Here is a 15,231-nt window from a genome sequence, read left to right on the forward strand (position 1 = left end):
CATGAAATTTGTATTCGAGTGTCATTCCCACAAGGCTATATATGGGAATTAGCTAATATTTAGCTTCACCCTGAAGGCTTCCAGTATGTAACTTGCTATCCCCAGATGCTCTGTTTTGAATAGAAGTTTAGCACATGTTCTAAATCTGCATTTAGGTTTCTCTGGTCTTATGTTGCTTGAGAAAAGATAATGGGAACCGATCTGACTGGTTTTAAACCAAATATTTATTTTTTTAAATAATGTTTTTTATATTACATTCTGACTACAGACAGAGCAGCCTTAAACCTTCTTTTTTTAAATGCCTTTTATAAAGTAATCACCCTGGTATTATTCCAAATTGTTTTTGCTTGTGGTCTTCTTTTGATGTAGCTGAACCAATGCAGTAAATTCACAAACACAACCGAAAAATAGGGAGGGAAATCCAGATCAGAGAAGTAGTAAATTTGTTAGCATGAGACTGTAAACCAGTCCCCTAACAATCCTTTAGGACAGGAGAAAGTCCAGATTAATCATTTAAATCTCAAGGGGTTACGACTCCCAACACCTTAGAGGCAATATTTCCGTTCATACCTTAAATTTCTAATGAGATGTCTCGGAGTGTGCTACAGTATGTTTAAATATATACATACAGCAATGGTAGGCAACTAGCGTACCACAGTCTGTCTCTGGACAGCAGAGGAGAGAAAAGCGCACAGTTTCTAGAATATAGATTATTGCTGCAGTAGCATGGCAGTCATGCTTTAATGATGCAGAGAGGCCAGGGCATCCATCTTCCTTTCCCCTGCCATGGTGCCAGTATTACGGCTATTGCTTACATGAGTCACGTGAACAGCCTGAAGTGGCAACCCGGGAAGTGACTGATGTGGAGGCTGAGGCGCTGAGTGGATTCCAGTCCTCCGTGCACCGCAACGTGGAGGGGCCCCAAGGACCCAGCATAAAAACATGAAGACTAACTGACAGCTCTCCTGCCCCAAGGGGAAATCAAGCTCATAATGTCTAGTAAAGTTTTAAGCCTCAGGTTTTTATTTTGGTGCTAAAACTTACACTTACATTTTAAGGAATTTAGTACTTGTTTCAGCACCAAAATAAATACTTTTTATTAATTACATTACAGATATTTGATTTTGTGGTCCTCGATCAAAATAATTAGAAATATCCGGACTCCATTAAAAATACTTGCCTACCCCTGACATACAGTATACTGCAGTGTTTTTCAACCACTGTGCCTTGGCACACTAATGTGCCTTGAGCTGTTCTCAAGTGTGCCCCCAGATCTGGAGATGCCCAAACCAGTTTACAGCCACCACCAGTTCAACTGTTATTTACTGGTCTCTTCTTTTCATGTAAAGGGCCAATGTATTTTATTTTTGTTACCTGTGGGGACCAGTGTGATTGTTTTTTATATGGGGACCAATAGGTTTGTTTTTTCTCCTGTGGGGGCCAAAGTGTTTTGCCCTGTGGGGATCTCATGGTGTGCCTTGGCAATTTTAAAATCTTATTTAATGTGCCGCAAGGTAAAAAGGTTGAAAATCACTGGTATACTGTATAATGGTTTTATTGAAAGATGTAAAAAATCTTATCAAAACCTGTTAGCATTAAAACATGGATACATAGTGTTTTGCAGAATTAACCCTTTGAGTGCCAACATCTAAGCTGTTCAAAATATCCGCAAAAATTATATTTCCTATACAAATGTAAACTTTATAGGTCATGATGAATAAAATAGTTTTACACTTATTTTGCCAAATGCACTTGGCATTCAAAGGGTTAAAATAATAAGCAATATTTAACATTAATGCAAAATCAACTTTTTAAATCTTTAGCCATTATTAGGAGGTGTGTATAAATCCGTTTTACACCATTCTATTATAGCAAATGTAATGGTGCATACACCTGGTGAGATTTTGGCTGTAATTTTTCCTTGAACTCCCTCAAGCCAAGAACCATATTGACTATATGTACTTGAGATTTTGACTCTGGCCAAATCCGATTATACTAGAACACTAGACTTTATAAAATAGTCAAAATTGGCTTGCCTACAGAACGAGATATTAGAAAGATTGTTCACCTGTCCACTTGGTATAATATGACTGTTTTGGGGAAGGGGGCTCCTCCCTTTTGATATGTTATGGAAATGCCCATTATACTATTCCACACTTTATATATTACTGATTGTGCTCTATCTCTGTGGTTTGTGTATACCGGTATATCTTTATTGTCTTTGTCAAATGTACCTGTGATGAGATGTTTATTGACTTACCACACAATGCCAAATATTTTTGTATTTCAATAAAAACTATATTTAAAAGAGAAAAATTTGCTTGCCTGCATGGAAGTTTAAATAGCACTGTGTAGGTATCTTGAGGTGTAAAAATAAAGAGCTTTGTATTCTAGAATATTTAGCAACTAAGACATGTTGTACAGCTGAAGTCCTATTTACAAAACAAAAGTTATAAAAAATTAAAATGAAGGAAATATAAGGACTGAAGTAATCGACTCAGCTGCACAAATGTGTTTGTCACGAAGGGAGAAACCAGTGACTATAGAGCACAAATGCAAAGACTGGTGACTGAGAACCACCTCCTGCCTTTTTTCATAAATTTTTATCCAGATAGTTTAGAACGGATCAGTATCCCTGCAAAAGTTTCTTTCACTTTCTGTTATGACATCTTTTAGCACACAAAGGAGTACTTTGGTCCGTCTAGTGGTCACTGGTGGTACTTCACCTTATAGATTTAAGGAGTAGTTGGTGGGTATGTGTGATAAGTAACCGTGTTTGAAGACAGATGGTGCCACTGATGTCAAACCTGTATATCATCATTTAGTGCAGGGCTGGGCAACACCGGGCCTCCAGATGTTAGTGAACTACACATCCCAGGATGCTTTGCATTAGTTTTGCTATGTGGCCATGCTGAAACTGACGCAAGGTACGCTGGGATGTGTAGTTCATCAACATCTGGAGGGCTGGTGTTGCACAGCCCTGATTTAGTGTCTACTGTGAAAGAATTCCAGATACATTTATTGTTTACTTTTGTTTTGGAAACTAATGGGTAAGTTTGAGCTTTGTCTAACTATGGAGAAAGTGCGATACAGATTTAGATTCTTGTTTTTGGATGGGAAGACGTGTAAGGAAATCAAAGAAAAGTTGGAAGCCGTTATGGGGGCCTTTCACCTTCGATGATAACCATCAGATATTGGTTCAATGAATTCAAGCGTGGTCGATGTCCTCGATGAGTGTTCAGATCACACATTTAAGGTGACTATGGATGAAATGGTCAACAAAATCCATGATATCGTATTTGCAGACCCACAAGTTAAGATCAGAGATTGTTGAGATTGGAGGCATGTAATTTGAATGTATGCAGAATATCCTACATGAACATTTGAGCATGACCAAATCTATCAACAAGATGGGTGCCGCATTTGCTCACTGTGGACAACAGACGGAATCAAATGAAAAGTCCAAAGCAGTGTTTGGACCTGTTTAAACTCAATCCGAAGGAGTTTCTGTGGCTTTACGTGACTGTTGATAAACATGGATCCATCACTACACGCCAGAAATGAAGGAACAGTCAAAATAGTGGACTTCACCCAGCGAATTTGCACCAATGAAGGTGAAGATTGTTCCATCGGCCGGAAAGGTCATGGCCACTGTTTTCTAGGATTTAAAAGGCATAATCTTCAACTATTTGAAAAAGGGAAGAATGATCACAGGGCAGTATTATGCTGAATTATTGGTCAGAGTCAATGACGCGTTGAAGTGAAAATGGCCCCACTTGGCAAAGAAAAAAAATGCTGTTCCACCTTGGCAATGCACCAGCGAACTCGTCCCACGACACCAAAGAAGTTGGTGGAATTGGGCTACAAATTGCTGCCACATCCACCTTTATTCTCCAGATTTGGCCCGAGCATATTTCTTCCGGTTTCAAAACATGAAAAAAATGTGTATCGGATGAGGACGTAATCGCCGAAACTGGAACCTGTTTCGCAGTTCTACAAATCCTATTTTTTGTAATGCTTGAAAAAGTTGGAATATTGTTGGGCCAAGTATAACAAGCTAAAGAGACTATGTTGAAAAATCTAAATTAAAAAAAAAAAAATCTCTTGCCTTACATGGGTACTTATCAATCACCCCTATATACCACCCACACACACTAGAAATAGATGATGGTAAATGATTGTTGCAAAACATTAGTGACCAGCTGAACACTGCATTATTAGGGAAACGTGAGGTTATTGAACTCTGTAATACTCCTTTCACAAGGGCCACCTGGCAATTACCCGGCATTTGAGTGCCGGGTCATTTTGCCGGGTGAAGCCTGACACTAATTCACATCAAATGCAAATTCCCGGGTTAAAGCTTTTCAACTCGGGAATTTGCTGGAAAAAAAAAACGGGGTTTTCAGCAAATTTCCTGAATGAAAATCTTTAACCCGGTAATTTGCTGCTTGTGTGACCCAGTGAGCACATAGTCCTAGAAGAAAAAAAATAAATTGATTTTCATAGTTGCATATTCAAAAGTTTTAATAAAACACTTAATATTGGCAATGTTTTATACGCCAATAAAACTGTCCGAAAACAGCTATTTGATCTAAATAGTGTAAACTATGTGGTGGTAATGAATATACCCTCTGCTACAAGTTTTATTCAGTAAATGTGTTACTAATTAATATACATTTACCACTTTATGAAAGGAGTACGACACCATAGTAAAATAGAGGCATTTCAGTTGAAGGTTTGGCATACAGATTCTGCTGCGCACACTGCAAGCATTAATAAATTGATTCCAATTAACTGATGTATTATTGATGCTATACTTCTACTTTGAGATGCATTCAATGTTAAACAGTGAAAATTCCATATACTGCAATACATGTTAAGCTGTCTAATATGGGCCCAGTCTTCTCCTTCTAGGCAGTCACTTCCCAATAAATACTGAATTAAGTTGGCAATGGTTATGTTGAACCAGGTTTCTCCTAATGCAAGTATTTGAGACGTAACTGCACAGCTGTACACCAATATAGGTTTTATGACCATGACAGCTGGTGCAGCAAACGTTTGTATTGTGTAATAAAAATTTGTATCCACTTTAAAAGTTAAATATCTAACCTAGCTAGCTGCATACATATAGGATATTTTTGTCTTCGTCACTGTACCATACATAAGTCAAAATTTATAACGTTTGACAAATTTTAAGGTCTGTGTGAATGGAAATCTGGTGGTCTTCATAAGCTATTAATGTCACACTGTTATATATGTATGGTGTGTATTCTGTCCATTTTAACATTCTAAAAGCTGTTTAATGTTGCCTGCAGCCTAAACTGTGATCGAGGGAACAGATTTGATAACGCTGTCCCAGTATAGTGTAGCTGTCATGTATTTACATATATTTGTTTCTCTTTCAAGGCTTGCGGTTGTCCTCTTTACTGGAAAGGTCCATTGTTCTATGCAGCTGGTGGAGACAGGACTGGACACGTGTCTGTTCACATGTTTGTGGCTATGTGGAGAAAGTGAGTGCTTCTGAGCAGGCATTTTATTTGTTACTTGCGAAATTAAAGCGTTGCTTGCATCTGCATTTAGAGCCAATAAATGTTAATGTAAAGTCTCTATCCTCTAAATGAACTATAAGCCTGAACTCTTCTCTTCTCCACCTTATAAAATTTGTGAAATCCTATAATCTAGTCTTTCCAGAATGTAGTGTACATTGAGATTCTGAATTTCTTATACTCGCTGAGTGAAACCATATTTTATTATTCATGACTAGTTTGAAAGCAGTGACTATTGAAAGACCCAAAGGCAAGCAGACTATATCTAAAGGCTTCCATACTTGTGCGACTTCTATGAGGGCAGAAGTCTCATGCAATCCCCCTTGAACCACCCATGATATATTGCATGCCGTCCTTTTGCATGTGATATATCACATGCGATCCCAGCAAATGCTGCCGGAGGCTGCCTAATCCTATGTGCAGCACTTGAGATCTAGGAGCTCCAAACCGATGACCACGGGAATGCTGATCAGAACAAAAACGCATGTGATTTGCCAATCTTCTTGTCCGGATGCGCTGGATTTGGGTGAAATCGAGTAAAATCACAGTAGTGTATGGCCAGCTTTAGTAGAACCCATTGGAGTCATTTGGCAGAAGGGGTCTCCTATACATTAGTAGAGATTTCACATGAGTATTCTAAGGGGGGGCATTCAATAACAGTTCCCGACTGTTGGGACGTCCCGGCAGGACCCAGGCCCATTTTGGCTTGCTCACCAGTTTATCTTCAGGTGGGATTCAATGTCCAACCTGCCGATTGGCAAAAAGGGGGGCGTGTCTGCGAAACAGCCGTGGATTATCTAGATCCGACCATGATCTCGACAATCCATGGCAGTTTACGGCAGTGCACCTTTAGTGTGTGTCACCCTTTCTTAGCGCTGCTCACACGCCTCGGCGTGACTGGTTTTTGTGTCGGCAGTGCACGTCCAACTGCTTTTATAGTCGGGACCGTTCTGTTGATCAACCTCATCAATGCTGTTGAGAATGACCATCAGAAATAGTGGCGATGATTGAATACCTAATATTCCAGCATTTATGTTAGTTAGAGCTATAGCCTAACTAAAACAAATGCTATATAACTTTACTGGTTATCTTCTTCCAGAAAGCCAAGCGGATGGTAAACCTTTTTGCCATGTCATTAAGGGGCTAATTCTGGTTTAATCTTGGTGAACCGAATTCGGTCCCTGCCATGATGGTTGGGGTTTGCGCATGCACATTTCTCCACATGTGCAAACCCGGACTGCAAATGGACTCAGCGATATACAATGTTGCTGGGCCATGCGCAGGGGCAGTGGCGGTGCTGAACCATGGGAACGCCTAGCATTTCATGAGTGTGTCCATGAAAACTGGGCATTCCCATGGGTATGCGCACAGGAGGAAGTCTGCTAGGGGCAGGCGGCTGACATCACATGACTTCAGCCGCCTGCCCTGTCTCGGCCCCAGCGCCCGCAAACATAAGTCAGTCTCCACTGACTTTTATTTGGGAATGCAGGAAAAATCATTTGATGCCCAGGGACCATCAGATGATTTCTCCTGCTGTGGACACATGTGAGTTAATGTGTCTTCATAATACATCCCCTAGCATGGTTGCGGTGGAGGCGGGTATTAAGCTGGGCGGTATCACAAGAACCCGGTAAGCTGTGAGCTCATTAGTCTTGCACTTTCTAGTAGGCATAGCTCAAAGTAGACTGGAGCTTTGCAAATTAGGAGTTGATGTATGCATCTTTTTTTTTTTTTTTTTTTTTTTTTTTTTTTTGTGAATTCCCAACCCTGGTCGTCAAGTAACCCCAACAGTGCAAACTTGCATGCAGGGCTGACATAGGATATCCTTGATACATGGGAGCATGCATAGTCCTCAACATAGGGGTACACACTAGACAATATTCAGACTATGTCGTTCTGATACGTATGTATGCCTGGATCAAGTCACTGATTAAGAAGAGAAGAGTGAGGAAAAAGCAAACGGACAAACCCCAGTTCACTGCTACTTAAAATATATCATGGTTTTATAGGTCTTTTAAGATTTCTTTTTATTTTCACTCCAACTTCTCATCACTACTTTTTGTGTTGAGATCTAGTAGGGAGGAGCAAATTACAGCAGCCTAACCAAAAATAAGGAATGCTTTGTTTCTATGCCATGTAGCTAACAGGATCACTTACTTGTATAAGGAAGTATTATACTGTAGCTGCTTTTTAGTATAAAGTTTACACGAAGGAGTGTTTATAGAATGTTGTGTTCAAATAAAATTATATTTTCGGTTGCTCTTTCCAGAATCTTGCAGACGTGTCATGATGATGCTGCAAAGTTCATGCAGCTCTTGGCAAAGCCGGGCTGCAGCTATCTGGAGCAGGAGGACTTCATTCCATTTTTACAAGTACGCATTTACTCTACAACAGGGGTTTCCAAACGTTTTTGAATCACGGCACCCTGAAGCATCAGAAATTTCTTCGTGGCACCCCTAGGCTAAAGGTTTCTCATTGAGAAAGTCAGAAACAAATATTAAAATAAATTGTGTTTACAGTATATCTCATCCCTAGGATCAGTTATTTGTAATGGACAAAACTTACTTCTGTTTGTCCATATTTGACTATTCTATTGGACATAAATAACTTGACCATCTAAATAAATAACTGGACCATCAACCCAAGGCACCCCTGCAAGTCCTCCAAGGCACCCCAGGGTGCCACGGCATGCAGTTTGGGAACCACTGCTCTACAATGTATGGGAAGCCTATAGATATGACTTACTCAAGTCAGTAGTTACAAGTTAGATGGGTTGAACATCTTTTTTCAGCCTTAATTACTATGTAATTGCATGACTGCAGAACATCTTGCTAGATTTTATTCATAAATACACATTCAAATAAATTGTAGTAATGTAAGTTTACATACTGTGACTTGAACGATGTTTATAAAAATCTGTAAAAATTTGCAGTATTGTGGTAACTAAGGGGAAGATTTATTAAGCTCGTGAAGTGATAATGTGGCTGGTACTTTATCACCGGCCAATCACCTCCTACCTGTGACGTTAGAGGCTTGGTTTGAAAAATGGCAGGTAGAACACTTTATCACTTCACCGAGCTTAATAAATCTACCCCTAAATCAGGGGTGGGGAACCTTTTTTGTGCCAAGAGCCGTTTATAGGGGGAAAAAATCCTTCGAGGACCGTATGTAAAAATTTCTCTTACAAATTGTCCTGCTGCAGCCGTCACATGCTCCGGCGGCTGCCGCTGACTAGGTCTCTGGCTGCTGTTGAGAGGAATTTGCGAGAACTACCGACCTCTCGCAAGAATTCCCCTGTACTTGACTCCCGGCAAAGCTGCCAGGCGGGTGGGAGGGCCACTCGGCCCCCGGGCATGAGGTTCCTCACCTCTGCCCTAAATGTTTGAGGGAGAGATGAGTGGAGTGGTTGCTTCACTTTACCACTGTCCAATGCTTGATCCATCTTAAGTACATCTGTATTTGTTTCATTTAAATCAGTCACTTCCCCAGATTTTAAACCAAGAAGGAAGACACAAACACAGGGAGAACCTACAGATTGCACCCTGGATAGTCTCCTCCTATGAATAGAATAAACGAGAAACCTAGAATGTGACAGCATATAACCTCTTGTCCCATCATGTCTGCTGTCAATATGTGTGTGTTGTAGTCTACAAAGCATCTGTTGCATGTAAACGTGGTTCCAGCTTCAGCTGTAACTGTTCTGTTTGTGTTGTAATGTGTTTTCCCTCTTGTTATAGGATGTGGTGAACACTCATCCACATTTAAGTTTTTTGCGAGAAGCCTCAGAATTCCATTCCCGCTACATTACCACAGTGAGTATTCCATTCTTCTGTGCTCATTGAGCAAAATGGTTTAGTATTATATTGGGTTGCTTAAGTTCAACCACGCTATAATATTTGAATTCCTCCGTCATGTCAATCATTATCGATATTTCAATCATTGAATTTTAAGGTGTTCATAAATGCCCCAATGAATGGAGAAAGCTGATTCATAAAACAGACTGAATAAATGTGTGTGTGTGTGTGTGTATAGTACATACATAACTCTTACTAAACAGGATACTACGATTTCCCTATTACTAGTGCATGTCATGGCCCTAACTGTGCGGAGTTCGTATATTCTCCCCTTACTTGCCTGGGTTTCCTCCCACAATCCAAAAATATACTGGTAGGTTAATTGGCTCCCAACAAAATTAACCCTAGAATGTCTGTGTGTGCGTGTACATGTGGTAGGGAATATAGATTGTAAGCTCCACTGGGGCAGGGACTGGTGTGAATGTTCATCTATTCTCTGTAAAGCGCTGCGGAATATGTGTGCGCTATAAAAGAAACTGTTAATAAATAAATGTCCCATGTGTACTGGATGAGCTGCCTAATAATTGCCATGTGGAATGCAGCTGCAGTATGACTTATGTATTCAGCCTTTTCCTTTGTAAAGTTAGGCACTTTGTTCTGTATGGAGAATGGAAAATAAACCTGTAATAATGCTAATTAAACCCTCTAAAGATCACATGTTCCATACATATGGGACATCTATAGAACACAGAGCTGACTGCTGTCATGATCCTTTGAGTACTGTACCTGGAGAAAATTGCTTTCAGTACAGTAAATGCATTTCCTTTCAAAGCTTTATTAACTAATTTGAACAGTGCAACCTCTATAGGACAGTGGCAGGCAGTCTATTGCTTACAGCTTGTCTCAGCCATACTTGCCTACTTTTGAAAACTAGTTTCAGGTAGATTATAGTTGGTTGTAGAATTTTGCACGGCACCCCATTCAGGGTGCATGTCATGCTCCACCCAAGGGGCGTGTCTAGTTCCATATATGGAGACATTGGAAAAAGAGATTGTGCTCAAGGCATCTAGATGCGTGGGTTTGTACTGCTGCATCTGAGGTGAATCTTTTAAAATTACTCAGATCCAAATGTGGGTGAGCCCCAAAGCAGTTAATAAGAGCTACTGTTCCTGGTAAAGTGCTGTGAAATGGGGTGCTGATGATTTAATGTGAATGTGTCTATCTCTCATTCCTTTTTTCTCCAAAAATGTAACAGTGTAATGTGGACTAGGTGAAATGAGGGAGATTGCTGCTATTTCAGGGAGTCTCCTGCAGAATGCAGGAGGGTAGGTAACAATGGTATAAGCCAATGTTTACATTATGCTGTGTTTCCAGCCTGTTCTGTTAATTTACTACTTATTATAGAATGTATAAATACTGTGATTCAACATTTCTGCGTATCATTTTGTACTTTGCAGGTGGTTCAGAGGATATTTTACAATGTCAACCGTTCATGGTCTGGACGGATCACTTGTCCAGAGCTCAGGAAGAGCAACTTGCTGCAGGTGATCAGGAATGGTCTGCATGTCTGGTAGCCAGCTGGTGCATAGATGAGCTCACATGCCATCCGTCTGTCTGTTGTGGTTGTAGAATTTGAGTTTCAACATTGATCTTATTATACTCAGCCAGCCATAAAATAACCAAGTAGTAGCAACTGAGGTTTTGCATGGCAATATATATTCTAATAAATAGGCTACAAATAGTGCAGGGTTTGTGCATTTGGACCACTTTCTGGAGAGTTCATTATGTGTGTGTGTGTGTGTGTGTGTATATATATATATATATATATATATATATATATATATATATATATATGTGTGTATATATGTGTAGTAGTACGTTTATTTATAAGGCGCCGCAAAGTGTCCGCAGCGCCGTACATAGCAAACATAAAAACAAATTACAAGGTAACGTACAGGGTTGAAAGATACAGTATGAATAGGGGTATAGCTGGTAGAACTAAAATCAGCATCAGTTCAGAAGTAGGTGTCAAAATTGTCGAGGAGACTGAAGATGAAGTAGAGGAAGGGAAGAACAGGGCAGGAGCACAGGTGAGGTAATGAGGTAGGGTGAGTACGTGAGGAAAGAGGGCCCTGCTCATAAGAGAGGGTCTGGTGATCAGTGCGCTACTATCTGCAGCTGGTACTGAGACTTGTCAGGTCTCGAAATAGGTGAAAAGGAAAAAGAGGTGTACCAGCGCTGGCTGTAAATAATAAATTAATAATAAAATGGAACGGTATCCTTTACAATATTTATTATCAATGAAAATGTTAAAATAGCTGTACCAATTTTAAGGTAAATATGATGTATAAAAAACAGGGGGTTACAATAAAATCATGGTAATGGACATTCAGTAAGCATCATAATAAATTGTGGGCATTGGTATTGTATATTACCACACAGACGTCACGGATGGTAGTCCCATAAAGCAGCAGATAGCCAGGTGGCCAATGGCCAATGGCAGATACAGACGCATAAAGTCTTTTCACCTTTACAAAGTGCCTGGAGTGACGTTTTTTCATTCAAGATATTCATGTACCAGAGCTCCACTCTGGGTAAACGAGCACCCGGGCCAGGTCAACCCAGTAAGCTAAGAGGAGGCTTACAGTGCCGGACCCCTGCACAGCATATGTATGTATGTATATATATATATGTGTGTGTGTATATATATATATATATATATATGTGTGTGTGTGTATATACAGTATATATATGTGTATGTGTATATATATATACATACATACATACATACATACATACATACATACATACATACATACATACATACATACATACAGGGACGCCCGGCACTCCCAAACGAATAAGTAAGTTCCTTGCTCAGGTGCCTTCTTAGGTCGTTAGACGGCCAATACAGGAACAGGGAATAAGCGGCACTCAGGAGACTTCTTTGCAGTGAAAAAATAGTAGACTTTATTCAAATGTCCAACATGTTTCGGGTACAACCCGTCGTCAGGGATAAAGTGCAATGAATAACATACATACATATATACCCGTTCCAGGACACACCCAGTGATTAAAATTTGACTCACAACAGCCTTGACAAGCCCCAGCCTGTGGTACTTTCAGCCAGCAGCAGCTTTTCTGTGTGCAATTGCTGATGACCTCACCTGCAGGGCGTCAAGTTGTTTATTAGCATCACAGCTGCCATGGTAACAGCAAAACAGCATGGCTTCTGGATTTAAAAAGACATATTAAAAACATTATTACAAATCCCAATACAAAGGTACTGTGCGGCAGAAAAAAATCATTAAAGTTATAAAGTATCGGTACACTAAGCCCATGTATCCATCTGCATGGTTGCTTGAAATTTTTTTTTAGATATACATATGTGCAACAATAATGGATACAGCGTAAAGCAATAAATTGCAATCACCAATTTTGAAATAGATCACAGGAAACAATTCAACCCCGCATACTCATTTAACCCTTTTGGTGATAGACTGTCCAATTTATGAATCCACATACTTTCACATTGCAAAAGTCTTTGATTCCTGTCACCCCCCCGTATGCTCTCCGGGATATGATCAATGATCTTTGACCTGATGCTGGCAATGGAATGACCAGCCTGTATACAATGTCTCGCTACTGGATGTTCACTGCTTTTGGATTTCAAAGAAGCCCGGATGGTACTGCGATGATTCGCCATTCTTTCCTTAAAGGTAGTGGTGGTCTTACCCACATATACATATCCACACGGACAGATTAATGTATATACGATAAATTTAGAAGAGCAAGAGAGTACATGTTTAATTAAAAATTTCTTCCCGGAGTAGGGGTGATTAAAGGAGTTACCGGTTAACAAGGAGCTGCACGTAGTGCACCCCGTACACCGGTAACACCCTGGACTTTTAGACATGAAGTGGGGATTGGGAGCTGGTTTGTTAATGTTGGTGACATCCAACTTCACCAACCTATCACGGAGATTTTTGCCTCGTGTATAGGCAGGCATCAGACGAGTGCCATACAGTCCTTTTAACTGTTTATCCGTATTAATTATAGGCCAGAGTTGTTTAATGGCTTTATTAGATGCACTGCTGGTAGTGGTGAATTTGTTGACCCATGGTATTATAGGGGCGGTCTCTTCCCTAACAGTAGGTACCAGTGTTTGGGATCGTGGTATATTGAGCACTTTGTGTTTAACCTTAAGCAAATCTTTCCTGGTGTATCCACGTTGCTCAAATTTGTCCACCATATTGTTGAGTGCTGGTTCAATTTTGTCTGGATGATTAACTATCCTTCTCACACTCAACATTTGTGAATATGGTAGACCAAATTTGAGTGCTGGTGGATGAAAACTGTCTGACCGTAAGACAGTATTTCTGTCGGTGGCTTTGACAAATAAATCTGTGTCGATGTTGCCGTCGACTATACTTATGTCGACATCAAGAAAGTTGACTCTGTTTTTACTAATGTTATACGTAAATTTAACAACATCCTCACTCCCATTATGCTCATCAAGTACAATTTGCATCAGATTTACATCACCCCTATGTATAAACAGGAGATCGTCGATAAATCTGACGAATAGTAGCATTTCAGAGTTGCAAGGCTGCTGGTAGATTAGGGTGGTCTCAAGGTGTATCATGAAGGCATTGGCGTACAACGGGGCCACATTCGACCCCATCGCACAGCCCCGCCTCTGCAGATAGAACCGCCCATTAAAGTAAAAGTAATTCCGTGTTGAAGTTAATTTCAAAAGTTCCACGAACTATATATATATATATATATATATATATATATATATATATATATATATATATATATATATATATATATATGTGTGTATGTGTGTGTGTGTGTGTGTATATATATATATATATATATATATATATATAGTGTATGTATGTGTGTGTATATATGTGTATATATATATATAATTTATTTATTTTATGGTGTGTGTGTGTAGTTTTTTTTTTCTTCATTTGGGTGTCACTGAGTTCTGATGTGATGTATGGTCAGCAGATGTGTCACTATAAGTGATATGTAGGTGGTGATTGGTTGTATCACCTCTTTCTGTTTTTGGTGTCATTAGTTTTTGCACTGTCAGCTAGTGGTATATAAATGACATTAGACGCACAATTGTATTTGACTTTTTTACGTTTGTGTATATGTTAAGTTGTAAAGTACTACCTTATGCAAGAAGAGTTCAAAGGTTTGGCTACTTGTATTTGTTTTGCTTTGTGGTTAGCCCATCACTCTTTATTAGTAGCACTAGAGTCCTGGTTGTCTAGCTATCAATAGTATGAAACCCATCACCCTTCCTGTCATGACCTTTGTTATCTTTACAGCATGTGGCTTTGCTGGAGGAGGAAGACATCAACCAGTCGGCAGATTTTTTTTCTTATGAACACTTTTATGTAATCTACTGTAAATTCTGGGAGCTCGACACTGACCATGACTTGTACATAGATGAGCAGGACTTATCCAAGCACAATGATCACGGTAGAGTAACCCCAACTTCCCAAACTTTTTTTTTTTTTCAGTAACCTTTTGATCAGTATAGTGGAAATGTTCCTGACCAATATATGGGTATTGAAGGTGCTTGCTGTCACCATGGAGGGTAGCAACTAAATGTAGCTATTAGATGGTGCTTGCTCTCCTGTAGTAGAATGGGAGTGTTACGTGAATGTATTTTATGTACATGTTTCCCATGTATATAAGATAAGTGTTGCTGTTTACAATGTAACATCAGTAAATTGAGTGCATGACATTGAATGCTGTGAAAGCAGTTGTCCTAATCCCATATTTATGTTTACAGCCATATCGAGTAGAGTTATTGAACGAATCTTCTCAGGAGCTGTAACACGGTAACTATACATTTTATTTTGTAA

General features: G+C 39.6%; 1 protein-coding gene across 2 annotated transcripts in view; it reads left to right on the forward strand.

Annotated features, from left to right (window-relative positions):
* Window positions 1-15,231, forward strand: part of LOC146057469 (serine/threonine-protein phosphatase 2A regulatory subunit B'' subunit beta-like) — a 76,088-nt gene that overhangs the window by 56,165 nt on the left and 4,692 nt on the right. For both annotated transcript variants that reach the window (XM_083168733.1, XM_083168734.1), the window contains 6 exons: window positions 5,407-5,510; window positions 7,816-7,918; window positions 9,284-9,358; window positions 10,798-10,884; window positions 14,689-14,842; window positions 15,159-15,207. In XM_083168733.1, coding sequence (XP_083024859.1) covers window positions 5,407-5,510; window positions 7,816-7,918; window positions 9,284-9,358; window positions 10,798-10,884; window positions 14,689-14,842; window positions 15,159-15,207 — 572 coding nt within the window. The remainder of the gene's footprint in view (window positions 1-5,406; window positions 5,511-7,815; window positions 7,919-9,283; window positions 9,359-10,797; window positions 10,885-14,688; window positions 14,843-15,158; window positions 15,208-15,231) is intronic.

Source organism: Crinia signifera, chromosome 2, assembly GCF_055691185.1.
Source record: "Crinia signifera chromosome 2, ASM5569118v1, whole genome shotgun sequence".
Lineage (NCBI taxonomy): Eukaryota > Metazoa > Chordata > Amphibia > Anura > Myobatrachidae > Crinia > Crinia signifera.